The 15538-nt window shown below is 40.4% G+C and overlaps 1 protein-coding gene across 2 annotated transcripts in view; it reads left to right on the top strand.

Moving 5' to 3' along the window:
- Window positions 1-12468, top strand: part of LOC143888385 (protein DETOXIFICATION 20-like) — a 29766-nt gene extending 17298 nt beyond the window's left edge. The window contains exons 7-10 of one of the 2 annotated variants that reach the window (XM_077392779.1): window positions 5151-5269; window positions 5347-5433; window positions 12074-12187; window positions 12230-12468. In XM_077392779.1, coding sequence (XP_077248894.1) covers window positions 5151-5269; window positions 5347-5433; window positions 12074-12154 — 287 coding nt within the window. In that variant the 3' untranslated portion in view covers window positions 12155-12187; window positions 12230-12468. Of the gene's footprint in view, window positions 1-5150; window positions 5270-5346; window positions 5434-12073; window positions 12192-12229 lie in introns of both variants that reach the window. The other variant, XM_077392778.1, reaches the window with a different exon arrangement.
- Window positions 12469-15538: the final 3070 nt, after the last annotated feature.

Below are 15538 nucleotides of genomic sequence, written 5' to 3'. Positions count from 1 at the left end.
AAAGTGGCAGTCGACATCCTTCTTGGCCGAAGCAATGCTCCCTGGAAAAAAAGATGATGGTTAGTCAGATCCTTGTTTCCCAAAATCATCTGCTTTCCCTCCGTATATCCCATGTATGGAGGGAAGCAAATGGTGCTGCAGATATTCTCTCCAAAAGAGATTTCCCATTCAAAGGATCCACAATCCCTGTGCTCCTTTCTACCAGCCCCTTGCTAGAGATCTTTAACTCTGACAGAGAAGAGGAGAAGATTTACTAATTTTTCTTTTTTCTTTCTTGAGGCCTTCGGGTCCTCCCTTTCTTTGTATATCTTTCATTTTTAATATATTCTGGTCGGGGTCCTGCCTAACCCCAGCTTACTCATAAAAAAAAAAAAAAAAACTTTCTTTGGTATTCTTGAAGAAGAAAACTATTGGATTTTCACTAGAGAAAAATAATGGAGTATGAACAATATATTAAACAAATTGAGATAACACTCAGCAAAAGAAAACGTAATAATGGCACTCTATTTGAGTCAGTGGTGTTGTTACGTTTACAATTCTCCCACTCAACACCGACTCATATTCATCAACTACGACTCAAACCCATCGGCCCGGCCCCTCCGACGATGTGCACTAGACATCAGTGACTCTAGCACTCCCCTTCGGCGTTAACTCTTAATAAGCCACGCTAAGTTACTTCTGAGAAAATTTTTGCGATCTATCAATTCGCCACTCCTTAACGCCTTTTGTATCTTCAAAATGGTGAATCCTCCACCTTACAAAAACAAGCCAAATTTGCGTACTTCGGATTCACCTTTGGAATACGCGTCGATCTCCTTGGTTTGGAAGCACTAGACTCACGTTCCTCAAGATCTTCAAGTTGCGATGATCACAACTCTTCTGGTGAAACTAGAGCATCTTTTTTCGCGCGGCAGACTTTTTCCAGTCTTCCATGGACTAGAGCTCTTGCTCATCGAACTGCTATTATGTGGGATTGTTGTCGAACTTTGATGTGACACCTCCTGTTATGACTCTATCACATCACCATTCATCTGTGAGAGATCAATTGTGCTTTTCATCCTTTGGATCGAATCCGAAATTGCTACACCATGATTTTCTTGTGGTAGCACAATCGAATCCAACCCCTCTTTCAAACTACCAACCAAATCAGTTGAGTCCGGTATTGCGATGATTTACACAGACCGCCATGATGACGCTTCATCGAACACCACATCTCTTGACACATAGACCCTTTTTGTACATGGATCCAAGCATGTCCACCCTTTCCTTTGTTCATCATAGCCAATGAACATAGCTCGAACTGCTGTTTTCTCCATCTTCGTCCTCATTTGCTTTGGTACAAGGACATAGCAAACACAACCAAACAGTTTAAAGTGTCTAACTGATGGCCTTGTATCAGTAAGCTTTTGATAAGGCGACTCATAACTAAGTCATTGTTGTGGAAGACGATTAGTTACATATACGGCTGTGCGTATACACTCGGCCCAATATTGAGGACCAACATTCCTCCCATGTAACATACTCCGGCACATCTCTACTAAGTGCCTGTTCTTTCTTTCTACAACTCCATTCTGCTTTGGAGTTTCAGAACAGGTGAATTGCCTTTTAATTTTGTGATCCCTCAAATAGGTGGAAAGAAACTAAGAAGTGTATTTTCCACCATTATCGGTTCTCAAACAACTGATCTTAAATCTTATTTCAGCTTCTACAAGTGCACAGAAATCCTTGATCTTTTCAAAGACTTCAGATTTCTCCTATAGAAAATACACCCACACATATCTCGAAAAATCATCCACAAATATAAGAAAATAACGATTTCCAGTTATGAATTTCTGCTTCATTGGACCGCATACATCAGAGTGAATCAACTCCAATGGTCGTTTTGAGTGAAACTCTAATTGAGGAAGAGGTTGACGGTGTGCTTTTCCAAAATGACATCCAGCACATACCTTATCTCCCCCGTTTCGAGAAGTGGTAAACCTCTGACAAGCTTTTGTTTCGCCATAATTTTTAACTTGTCATATGCGACATGAGCAAGGCGTGCTTGCCACAACTCTGGAGTTTCATTACGGTGAGCTTTATCAACATAAGCTGTTCCTGTTGATAGTACGTACATCATCTCCATTGGTTTCCCACTCATGATCGGATTGCCAGAAACATCCACTTTCTCGAACACTTTCACATCTTCTGGTCCAAATAGCACATATTTGCCCGCAGATGTGATCTGCACTATTGATACTAGATTCCTCGCCATACCCAGTACATGATACACATCTTTGAGGATGTTATTTCCCTTACCACACCATGAGGTAACCGTCACATCACCTACATCCTTCACAGCATGGATAAAATTATCCGCCGTGACAACCGCAAGATTTTTGTTATATTTCCGCAACCACATAAACTTATTTCAGTTTCCAGTCATGTGGTGCGAACATCCAAAATCAATTAACCAATCGTTCTCGTAGTCAATAGTCTTCCTTCCAGAAGAGCTTTTTGCACACACTTTACTTTTCACAACATGAGATTCTGGAACATTCAGTGCAAAAGAAATCTCCCCCTCAAAGTCACATTCCGTAGCAGTCTCTTCCACTGTTACATCACATGCAAAAGAAGCTTGCATGTCCCATTCACCATCGCCATCCTCCTCCTTGTCTTTGGATTCGATGGCAGCATTCCCATCATCGGTCTCAATCTTAACCCGATAATTTCTTTGAATATGACCCGGCTTACCACATCGATAATAATAATAAAACTTATGTTTTTCTTGTGATTTTTCATTGTTATTAGCCCGATCATCTCTCTTAAAGCCATCCTTTGGCTTCTTATTTTTCTGTCACTTCCGCTTGCTATTCACCGCAAGTGCTTCCTCACTTTCTTTTACAGACAATCCGGCTATCTGCCTTGCCAACATCTCTTGATTAATCAAGAGATTCTCCAACTCCAGGAGAGATGGTTGCGTTGGCCAACCATGAATAGCAGTGATAAAACCGCTAAACTCAGGCCTCAAACAATGGATAATCATTCTCCACATTCGACTTTCACTAATCTTAAACTCCTCATCTAATTGAGATATCTCAATACACAAGTTTTTAGCTTACAGAAAATAATCAGAAACTGATAAATTACCTTGTGTTAATGAACCGATCTCGTTCTCCAAGAACTGCAACTGTGCATCGTTTGTCCATGAAAAGAGATATGAGAGTGCATCCCACGCTTCTTTCGGAGTTTTAGCATCTCTAATATGCTCAATCGACTCCTTTTGTATTGACGCATTCAATACGTACAACACTTTTTCGGCATGGATCTTCAACTTCCGCAGCGTATCCACTCCCTCTCCTGGTGCCTCGGTGTCGTTGCCATTCACTATCTCCCATGGATCCTGGCCTTGAAGATACGACTCCAAACACAACTTCCAATAGATGTAATTGGTATTGTTGAGCTTTTCAATCCCCGCCAACATACCAACACTTTCCACCATCATTCCTTCCAACCTTGATATCACCTCGAAGCAACTAAAGAACAAACCGGTATTCCCACTTCGATATCCCCTCGAAGCAAATCCAAGAACAAACCGGTATTCCAATCGAACACCTTGCTCTGATAGCACTTGTAAACTTTCTTTGGTATTCTTGAAGAAGAAAACTATTGGATTTTCACTAGAGAAAAATAATGGAGTATGAACAATATAATAAACAAATTGAGATAACACTCAGCAAAAGAAAATGTAATAATGGCACTCTATTTGAGTCGGTGGTGTTGTTACGTTCACATGTTTATCAAACTAGGTGATGTAGATCTAGAGCATGGTACAATGGAAGATAATAAGCATTTGAAATGCCAAAAAGAATACAGTAAGAAATAAACTAAAATTCATGGATATAACAATAGAAATGCAACCAAAATCAATAGAACTTCTATAGAAATTAGATATGGATTCAACAAGAAGAAAAAAACATGATATGAGAGAACAAAGCTGAATAGACTATGCTCACAAAGTAGAAAGAGAGAGAGAGAGTAAATCCCTTAAGAGCTAGAAGCCCTCCTAGCTCTCCACCATAACTTTACCTCCAAAACTCTATCAACTCCCAATAGGGTTGTAAAAATTCCTCAGCCTCAGCTGGAAAACACTCAATCAAATATCCCAAAAGCTCCCTAAATGAAGGTCATAACCGTTGTTTATAGAGGAGGAATGGAGGTAGGCAACAAATCAACATGCACCAAGTGGATTATACTTGTTTCTTAGCCATCAATAGGAGAGATACAAGTGTCCACTTGCCAAACACTTGCCCTGTGGAGATATAGGTCCCTAAGACACTTGTCACCATTCTAGAATTTAGGGCCATCCACTTGCCATGTGCCCATGTGGTCTCCTACGACACTTGTCACCATTCTAGGTGCTTAAGTGCTTACATATGTTGTCCCTATTTGCCACATGTCCAATTCTCTACTACTACTACATGTGACACCATGTGGCTCCAACCAGCTTGCCACATCAGCAAGCTCAATGTGGCACTATGTGGCTCCAATCACCTTACCACGCCATCACCCTCATCTTTCTTATCACAAATTTTACCTCACTAAAATAAGGACACTCAAACACTCACGATTACAAGATATCTCTACTACAAAGAAAACACACAACTACTTGTAAAGCCCAATTGCTTTGATCGGGCCCTGTCAACATCACTGGGTAGTGTAAATTGTGAAACAATCAATTACTCCGAAAGCTTAAGTTGTTGGAGAAGATGTTATTTAACCTCTTATACTTTAACACTCCCCCTCACTTGTGGCCGCGCTTTTTAGGGTTGGTCTACATGTGGCCCCTCTTTTGCGTTGCCTTTAATATAAGGGAGTTTTAAACACAGACCTTTGCTCTGATAGCATGTGAAACAACCAATTACTTCAAAGGCTTAAGCTGTTGAAGATAGTGTTATTTAATCTTTTATACTTTAACATACATGTCACTTCCCATATATAGTAAGTATGACTGTTGATTTTGTGGTTGATGCTTCCAATTTTATATGGGAGCTGTGTAACCTAGAACTTTTAAACAATCTATTTCGCAGTAATCTCTTTATTCTTTCTTAACCTGGGTTAATTTGACATTTCTATTTCTTTTTATTTAACCTTTGCTGTGTTGTGAGCAGGGGTAGCTTTGGGGGCTGGTTGGCAAAGTATTGTAGCATACGTGAACATTGGTTGCTACTATGTTATAGGCATTCCAATAGGAATTTTGCTCGGCTACCTTACCTCTCTCGAAGTTAAAGTAAGCCCCACCCCACACCCCACCCCCCTTTCATCTCTCTCGAATCGTTATTACTCCTCTTTGTGGTTGCTTTTCAGGGTCTTTGGATAGGCATGATGTGTGGAATTGCCGCACAAACATTTGTGCTTATTTGCATTACTGGGAGAACGAATTGGACTCTTCAGGTAATACTAAAAAATGCATTTAAGTTAGTATACATTGAATTATTCTTCCACACGGTAGGAATAAAACTCCACTAGCTAGTTCCCTTGAAATTCATTGAAGTTTAATTGACTTTAGTAAGAATGAATTTACTCTCTAAGTCTCCAGTAAAAGTTTTCTTTGGAAAAGGTTTTCCGATAAAGATTTTTCTTGAAAAGAAAACTAATGACAGTGGAATGAAACATGGTTATTTTAAGTACCTGTTTTTTTACAACTTATGGCAAGTTTTCCCATAAATAATCAAAAGAATACACATGGCAAGTACAAATTCATAGCAAGATGGTTATCTCATTGGTTTGAGAGACTGCCAACCAATATCTATTTTTGCACTTTTTTCTCTTAAATGAAAGGTTTGAAGGTCCCTTTATATTGGCCATGTAGGACCCGTCTGATACCAATATTTATTGATATATGGGACAATTTATCGTGATATTTAAAACCATGCTTGTGTGAGACAGCTCATGGATGGATGGTGATTGCCAACTAGTAGAGTTCTCACCACGTTATAGTGGGGCCCATTTGATTGAATGATCTAAACCGTTCATTTGTTTTCCCATCCATAGATAACCAGTGGCCCAAAACGGGTGGCCATAAGATTGTAACCCATCTGTGGGGACCAGGGTAAAACTCACCCTTAAAAGTTAGCCGTTAAGGGGAGGGTGCCCATTCCCTTATGCAGGGGGCGGAGCCACCTATGGCATGGGGGGCCACGGCCCCCAATGACTTGCAAAATCCATTTTAATACTCCAATACTAAAGGGATTTACCACCGCCGCTTGTAGACACCCCATTTTGACCGGACCCTAAATCCCAAAATCTGATAAAATTCCTGAAGCCAAATAAATCCCAAAGAACTAAACCCTGAGTGCGAAACAAACCCAAAGAGTCCCCATTTGTAGTTAGTTTTTGAAATTTTTCAAAAAAAAAAAAGGTTAGAAAATGGTCCTGTCCTTCGGTATTGTCACCTATCTATTTAAATCCCCAAGCCCCAATTTATACCAGCACCGTCTCATTTTAGTATTTTCACTAACCGAGTCTGTCTTGGGATTTAAAGAATCATCAAATGGCTATTACATCTTCCAGAGGGGCTGGGGCTCTACCAGTGGGGGCTCCACAAGTGGGGAAAAGACAAGCACAAAGAGTGTAATTATCAAAATATGGATGTGCCCATATCAAACCCATTATGTCCACCAATTTGAGAACCAAAACGAAAGATGGGTTAGTGCAATTATCAGAACATGGTTGCACTAATATCATTTCCCTTGGTTTGAAGTGAATAGAGGAGCAGATTATCCTAATGAAGCTGTACCTGGAATGAAGAAGGTAAAGCAAAATGGAATATTATAACTCTAATTCAATACATGCATAGCTGGGCGTGTAGTTACCATAATATGGGGGTATTCATATCAGAACACTTCTTTCTTATTAAAAGACCCGATTAGGTTTCTTGAAGGAGGGGGGTTCTTCATTTTTTTGGGTGAGGGCAACAACACACAGAGAGGGAAAAATAGAGGGAGAGGGAGGTTGGGCAACAACATCATCATAGCCACTAATTTCAGACAGATTTCATCTCCACCCCTCACATTTTCATCACCATCTCAACCTAATTTTACCACCAACAGCCCATCCACTACTATCTCCACTCACTTCTACCATCAGCAGTTCATCCGCCACCATTGCTGCCCTTATCTCCGACACAAAAATCCGGCGATCGCTATCCCTTGATCTTTAATTGTTGGGTTATTCTCATCTTGGCCTTCGGATATCAACTCAGGTAATTGTTATCCCTTGATCTTTAATTCATGTATCTAATAATTTGATGGTTTCCCTCTCTTGCCATTGCTTGTTGCCATGCTGATTGTGTTTTATTGGATCACTAGCTGACTGATAACAAAATCGATAGGGTCAGATCTTACTCTTGATCCATGCTCTTAATTTTTCAGTGATGATCTGCTAGCAAACCCTGTCATCACTGCTAGCAAACCCCGTTTCTAACGTTTTTTTCAGGCCTGGATCGGTATGACCATGTTTCAATGAATACACATGTTGGTTGATCTTTTATTGTTTGAAGGAATGTGATAGTTTCTCTTTTCCGTTATATGCCTGACAAATGAATGAGGAGTTGTGGTTGCTATTAAAAGCATGGTAATATCAATATTAAGGGACTAAGGATGTGGACATGATAGCAGCACCACCACTGTTTATTAATCATATGAGATCAATTTATCCCTTATTCTAACTGGACAAGGCTTTAATTGTAGCAGATAGGACAAATTGGATGACTATCAAAATAGAGTAGCACCTATACCAGTGTTTTGTGATTCATGTTCTTGCTGCAGACATCACTGTATTCTGTTGGTTGCACCAGTTTAGCTTGCCCATCCTGTTTCGATGATTCCTCCTTGCAATTATGTTTCCCTTGAACCATTTCAGTTTTGCAGACACATCTTAACTCTTTCATTTCATTATTCCTAGTAGTTAGGTCAATCCTCTTTATCTGTTGTAAAGGTCGAATGTAAAATGATTGAATGTGATTATGTGAATTTGATGGTGTTGATATCAGTTCTGGTCAGTGATAATAGCACCGGATTGACTCGTATTGCTTAATCAATACAACCTAATTTTGATAAGAATTTGGTAAGGTATTGAATCCGTCAGTCATACTTTGTATTTGAGATCAGCACTACATAGTTGGGTTGACATGCCAAGTCTGCTAGTCTCATATTGTTCTGATAGTGACACGCTTGTTCTCCGTCTTTCGCATAATTTTAGAGTGAATTCTCTCATCGATCTTATGATATATGTGACTGAGATCTTCTCACGTTCCATTACCAGATTCTATGTATCCAAATTTCCATCCAGATTCATGTAGTGTGGTCTCATATGTGGTGCTATTATCGGAATAGGTGCTTACAGGTATTCATATAAGCATTGTCATTTGTCTTGATATTTGCTGCTTAGGTTGTTTTGTTGAGGGAGGTAAGGTGGGTTGAATATAATAGTTTGAATAGGGGAATGTTAGTGTTGGTCTCTTGATAAATGCACCACCATGTTTGCTACTGTATTCACTTAGCTTATATCGTCAGATGCCATTAAACACATTTTGGAATTTGTAATAACTCTTCGTCTCTCCTTCGGATGCTTCTACAGTGTTCGGGATTTCCGTAGGGTTTCTGTGACCCTCATGTGTTCATGATTCTTCTAGGACTTTCAGGATTCTGAATCTTTTGAGATTTATTTCTGTTTCCGGGATTACCTCTAATGTGTTCCAGGACTCTCCTCGAGTCTAGGGATTCCATCGATTTTCGGAATGCCCCATTGGATTTAGGCGACGATAGAACGTTTCTTGAGCCAACCCCTTTATCCTTCTTGTCCTCCTTGTACTAGGATTTCTCATGGGGTTTAAGGATTCCTCCTTCTTTAGGATCTTCGCTTCTTATAAAGTTTAGAGGTTCTACCTTGTCTTCTTTCGGGATCATTCTTCACACGTTCCTCGGGATCCTCTTTCATTTTCGGGATTGCATCGATTTTGGGAACACTTCCTTGGGTTATGGCGACGACGGACGGAAACCTCCTGAGCCCAAAACCCCTTTCCAACTAACAACTGAGAATTTCAATATGGGGTACTTCCCCGAAATAGAATCTTTGATGCCGCCTTCCGCCATCAACTAGGGCGGATTTGGGCGCTCTAGCCAAAACGAATCCTATTTCGGCTATGACCTTCTCCGTTACGACGTTCTCATACGCAGGAATACCCCCGTTAGCCGGCTTTTGTAGCAAATTCTATTTGTTCTTCGCCGCTTTGGGTTGAATTCCTCCTGTAGTTTTCTTCTTGTTCTTTGACATAACGCCCATTCCGGGACGAGTTGGAAGAGGAATTCCCAATTCTTACACGGATGAGCCCTAGCCCAAAAGGGATAAAAAAACAAAAACTCGTAAAAAATACAAAACAATAAAAATCACAAAAATATTAAAAAAACTAAAAAAAACACAACGTTTTCGAAAAAGCTGTTTCGAACTACGTTGGCTTGATCCCTTCCCACAGGGTATGTAGACAGCTTTGGTCCTCCCAAGTCCAGTCAAACATTTTTTTTTAATAATATTTTCCAAATCTTTTCAAATAAAATTGTTCAAACCTTTATAAAAAAAATCATTTCAAACCTTTTGAATAAATTTTTTTCCAAATCTTTCAAAATTAAAACTAAAAAAATTTAGAAACAAAAAATGGGCAAGGATGGTGATTGCCAGGTCACTCGGAGCCCTCTTTTCATTCCATTTCCGATTTGGATCGTGATTTTCCGGTTTTCATCGATTTTTGACGTTTTATCGGGTTTTGGGACAGGTGACTACATAGTGAGGCCCTTTCACAGGGATTGTCCTCGCTGAGCCCAGCGATAGGTTATGACGACCATGAGACTTGTCCGATCTTTAGTGGATCAGGATCGCTGGACTTGATTCCTTTAGAATCGCTCCCTGAGCCTATCGTATGTCCCTTCTTCTTTTCCCTGGCATTTTTGGTCCTCGTATACTGTTGATTTTCTGATTCCTTTCTTTCCTTGTATGTTTTAGCTCATTGTATGTTTGTCTTTAGTTTCTTATGTGTTGCTTTTAGCTTGCTTACTTTTCTAGCATGTGATTGATTACTATTTTCTTAGCATTATCTCTTGCATAGGCTCGCATGCTAGTGTGTTTATTCTACTGCGTTGGTTGTTTATTGCTATATCTCATGCTTATATTCACATGCTTAGCTGTAGCATTTACTTAACTCTTCATATCTGCCATTACCAACTTAGCTGTAACTGTGCATGTCTATGTTTACTGCTTTCTTATATGTGATGAGCTAGGATTTGGATGTTTATTCTTTCTTTGCCCATCCCTGGGACATGTATGCTTAGGTAGATGTTCTCTCCGGGATATCCGTTCCCATTTCACATGATTTTCGCCCGAAACTCTTCAAAGTTAATAAAAAATGGCATAAGAGACCGGATGCTTGCACTCAGACGAATATGGGTGCTCTTCAGACCTTCCGCTTTCGTCACCAGGCACAGACTTTTGTATCTCTGGTTATCCGTTGCGATAGAGTATTTCATGGGGATCCAGGGCCGACTTTCTTGGATGGCGACTCTTTCTTTTGTTTCAGGTACGTCTTGGTTCCAGGCTAGTCTCCGAATCAAGAGGTATCTCATTTTATATCGCCACTCATGCTATGAGGAGCACTCTTTCGAGAGTTCTTTGGTAGAGCTCTCCTTCACATGTGGAGATCTTAGAGGCTGTTGGGGGCTCGTCCCTCGCCGTCCTCGGATCGGGATCCACACCGCTAAAAGTAAAAAAACATTTACCGGCGTTCTTGAACGCCGATAATAGTAGGCGGCCCCCAAGTCCAACGCAGGAAAAGTGTAATTTAGTCAGACCTCCCCAAGTGTAAATTCCTGGCTTTGCCCCTGCCCTTATGAGCCCATCCACATCGCTTTATTTTTCCAATATGGGATAATTGCCTTTGCGTGGAACCCCCAACAATCTTCCCCTCCACGTGGAAGCAACATGGATAATCTCGCCCCTCCACGCGGCGGCAATGTGGCAACTATGGGATCTTCTCCGAGGGAATTTCACCATCCTCGGAGGCACACCGAGATCTTCTCCGAGGGACTTTCTCGCCCTTGGAGGCACACCAGGTTACCACGCCCCAGATCTGATACCACTTGTTGGGAACCGCGTAGAACTCACCCTTAAAAGCTAGCCTGTAAGCGTAGGGTGCCCAAGTCCTTATTAAGCCCATCCACATCTATTAAACTTCCGATGTGGGACCTTTGCTCTCACGAGGAACCCCCAACAATCTCCGCCCTCCATGTGGAAGCAACGTGGACATTCTCACCCGTCCACGTGGCAGGATCGTGGGAACTGTGAGATCTTCCCCAAGGGATTTTTCCATCCTTGGAGGCACAACGGGGTTACTGAGATCTTCCCCAATGGACTTTTCTGTCCTCGGAAGCACACCGGGTTACCATGCCTGGGCTTTGATACCACTTCTTGGGACCTGGTAGATCTCACCCTTACAAGCTAGCCGTCAAGGGGAGTGTGCCCTTTCCCTTACATGTCCATCCGCATCCCTTTATTTTCCCGATGTAGGATAATTGCTTTTGCGTGGAACCCCCAACACCTTCGATTTGTTGGAGGTTTGGAATGCACAACATAACATAGAGACTCCTTCTAATAGAACGGTCAGGATGATCCTATTGCCCCAATTAGTACGCAGTTCATCTGTTCCGCACTGTGCTTTTTGGGTTCTGTACATGTGCACCTACACTTGCGGCCCAAATATAGGGAGTTTTTATTAGGACCGTGCGTAGGTAAACTAGCAGCCAAAAAAGTACAGTGGGGCACACTTCTACGGATGAGCTAAGTCATTCATTTGTTGGCCTCCATAGAAAGGCCGTGCCCTTAAACTTGATGGCCTTAGGATGATCATACCCTTCAAATTGTTCTAACTTTCAAATGGACAACACTCATATACAAACCTCAACAAATCAATCTCCTTTGCTTAATTAATATATGCCTCTCGAACATGCACTTTTGATTAAAGTTATATATTTTTCCCGTTATGCAGGTAGAGGAAGCGTCAGCACGGCTAAATAGATGGTTATTGCCTGATTCAACCGAGTCTTATGACAACCGGTCTCATGCTTAATTAGCCAGCAAGTCAGATATATATATATATATATATATATATATATATATATATATATATATATATATATATATAGAAGAAGAGAGGAGGCCTCAAGATGGGGATCGTTCTTTACGAAAATAAGTGAGGAAGTTAAAATTGATACATTTCTTACTAAAATGTTGGATGCTGGAGATCCACTTCAACAATATTCCACAGACCCAAATGAAAAAAGGTTAGGTATTGCAAGAAATAAATGTATTAGTTTTTTTTTTTTTTTTAATATATCAATTTTATTATAAAAGAAGAATCACAAGTGCGTTTCTGTGGGTAAAGAGCCCAAACCTCGGTCTCTTTGAAGTCGGTTATGTCAATAGGGCCCGAAAATGAGAAGATGATATCTCCCGAAGAATTCCTAAAAATGTCTCCAATACTTGCCTTGTCTCAGTTGCCAAGATCGTAAACAGTGATAATGAGTTTTATTCTCTTTTTAGGAGAGGGTTTTAATCTCATGAACACCTTAGTTGTAAGAACACCATTTCTCAAAATTTTGTTCCAATCTCTAATGATGGTGTTGCCGAGTATCATGAAAAACAATAGTGTTGAAGAGCCCTAGAATCTACTATTGATATCATATTCTAAACTAGATGATGAAGAGAGGATCCTCAGCCTTCAAAAATACAAGAATTCTTCTCCCTCTAAATAATAAAAAATACACCATAAGGTATGAGGCGCCATAGCATTAAACAGACAGACAAAACTTTTTATTTTTCAACTACAATATATCTCTAGGAACAAATTTAGAAATACCCAATTTAACACATTGATGGTGCCAAAATCTAGTTCCACGATCAACTGGATGGTAGAGCTCCAATGAATGGCTGTCATTAGGGGTCTCGGAGTTGTGACTCCGGGAGACTACTCCAACGCTCAAGTAGAAATCGGCACAATAAGAGAAAACCAAGCAATATGAGAACTGGAGAAGAATAATTCTTGCTAATGATTCGAAGATCCATACTTATGATTGTGGGGGTCTACATATAGGAGAGGAGTTCACAACAGTTTAGGAGACTTGCCTTAACAGTAATTTTTCCTTATTGGATGAGTTCCCATGGAGATAACTTCTATCTTTATCTTGATCCTGTGGGAGAGGGTTTCTATTCTGGCGCACCAACCTTATAGGAGGGTTGCCGTCTCTAACTGCGATTTTCCTTTTTGGAGCACTTTCCTTCTTAGGGAAGTTTGCCAATCTGTGGAGATGGAGAATTCTACTTGCCATTACTTTAAAGACGACATTTGATGCCACGTGTCAAGCATCTAAGGGAGGTGCCGATTTTACCCCCAACATATTGTACCCCACTTCCTTGAGTTGTTTTTGGGCCGAGGAAGTAGTCCTAGGCTTCGGATGTCTTTTGTGCTCCTTGGTACCGACCTTTATTAAGGGAACCTTTAGATGCTCAACCGGAACTTGATTAAGTTCAATGAGTTAAAGTTTGGAAGTGCAGAGTTTGTCCGTGGGGCGTCCGAACTTCTTGGAGATTCCAGAGTACTTTGGGCGAGGTTCAACACTTAGAGAATTCTTAAACTTTTCCTTTAACGGGAATTTAAATAGTCACCGCGCGTTATTAAAAGCGAGACGAGCCTTTATGGGAAATGTTAACAGTGTCTTTTCAGACGGAACAATGTTATGCCATTAACATCATTCGTAACGGTGAAATTATATTCACTGTTTCGGGGGAAAATATGGAGACACCACGTGGCGGGGGTCCCATCACCCAAAGTGACGGGGTCTACCCTCTCCCAAACAGCATACACGACCTAGAAACATGAAAGCACCGTATACTTGCAAAGAGAACTCTCCAAGTATACAAGGCTAGCAAAGCCACATCAATTCCATCTATGAAAAACAAGTCTACGAACAATGAAGGTCATACAAGAATGAACATAATAAAATCCCATGTTCTCTCTCTCTCTCTCTCTCTCTCTCTCTCTCTGCCCAAATTAAGCAAATTAACATAGTTTTATACAAAGGTTTGCATCATATCACTGTCTAACTAATCAAACGAAACTAATAAGGTCTCCAAAGCTATGCCTCAGCTTCCTCGTTCATACCATGAGGATCAAAATCTGAAAATGTTAAAAACCACAATCAGCCGAAGCCCAATACATACTAACGTGTTACTTTAGTGTGGGTCTATGCATGCCAGGGAACAAAAGGGATCACACAGTAGGGCCAAGCTAAGGTACAAAGTTTAACATGGAACAAGTGTCATGAATCCTGGATATAAAGCATACGAAAAGGCTAAGTAAAACAGTAGCCTGATCAAGAATCTTAGAACATAGGTATCAATTCAAAAGTATCAAATGTTATGTTGATCAATAAACAAAGTCAATCAAAGAGCAATTGGCCAACAAAGTCACAGATCATAGGTTATCAATTCAGAAGGTATCATATATCATGTTTGATCAATGAACAAAGTTTGACAAAGAGCGATACCAATTTAAGGTCATCGACCGAGTCCAAAAAGGTCCAAAAAGCGTGTTATTGCTATCACCGACTGCCCACGGTGTTATTCCTCACATATCACATACCTGTCGATAGATCCAACGTTCCTTCCCACTGACGGGATTCGTAAAACCAGTGTACTACTCCCAAAATGGTTGGATACATATAGCCAATGCACTACCCCCAATTGGTAGCGTCCATATGCCTCCACAAGAAGTGTCCACATAGCAATAGGGTCTACAGGGTACAAAGGTCTGATGGCAATGTTCCACATAGGTTCCACAAAGGTTTTCATCATAACAGGATACACATTATCAACGAAGTTCACACAGTAACAATGGATAAAAGAATGTTACATCCTGGGGATTATGAAAGTCACAATGGTCATGGGGATAACAAGGTAAGCATGCTAGACCCAAGGTAATTGCTAAATATTTCATATACATATATGGAATTGCACAAATTGTAGATACAATGGTTCAGAATTGAATAGGTGTAACAAACACCGAAGTAATACGATATCACGTACCTCTAAATGAATCCCTGAAGTTTTTCGGGGTCACAAAGGGTCACCTAATGACACAATTAGTCAATTATTATCAATGCGGGACCTAAGGAGATGAATCAACATACAAAAATTAAAATCTCAGAGCAAAACGAGGTCAAACAGGAGAAGAATGTTAAGCTAAACTAGGGTCCTTCATAGTGTTTTGAAATTAAAATCATTATTAATTTTCAAAAATTTTTGTAATCATTTTTAATAGAAAGTACACATTTTTGGCATGTCCTTAGAGTATAAGAGCATAAAAAACGGACGAGAAACGAAGAACTTATGATTTTTCAAAGTTTGAGCTGAGAGAGGAAAACTGACGCGCCGAACGTCTTGGATTTTTCCGGAC

This window comes from Tasmannia lanceolata, unplaced genomic scaffold (genome assembly GCF_043159265.1).
Source record: "Tasmannia lanceolata isolate RefF3 unplaced genomic scaffold, GAP_Taslan_0.1 ptg000012l, whole genome shotgun sequence".
Classification (NCBI taxonomy): domain Eukaryota; kingdom Viridiplantae; phylum Streptophyta; class Magnoliopsida; order Canellales; family Winteraceae; genus Tasmannia; species Tasmannia lanceolata.
Note: the sequence above shows the minus strand (reverse complement) of the source record. Positions and strands in the feature narration are given on the sequence as shown.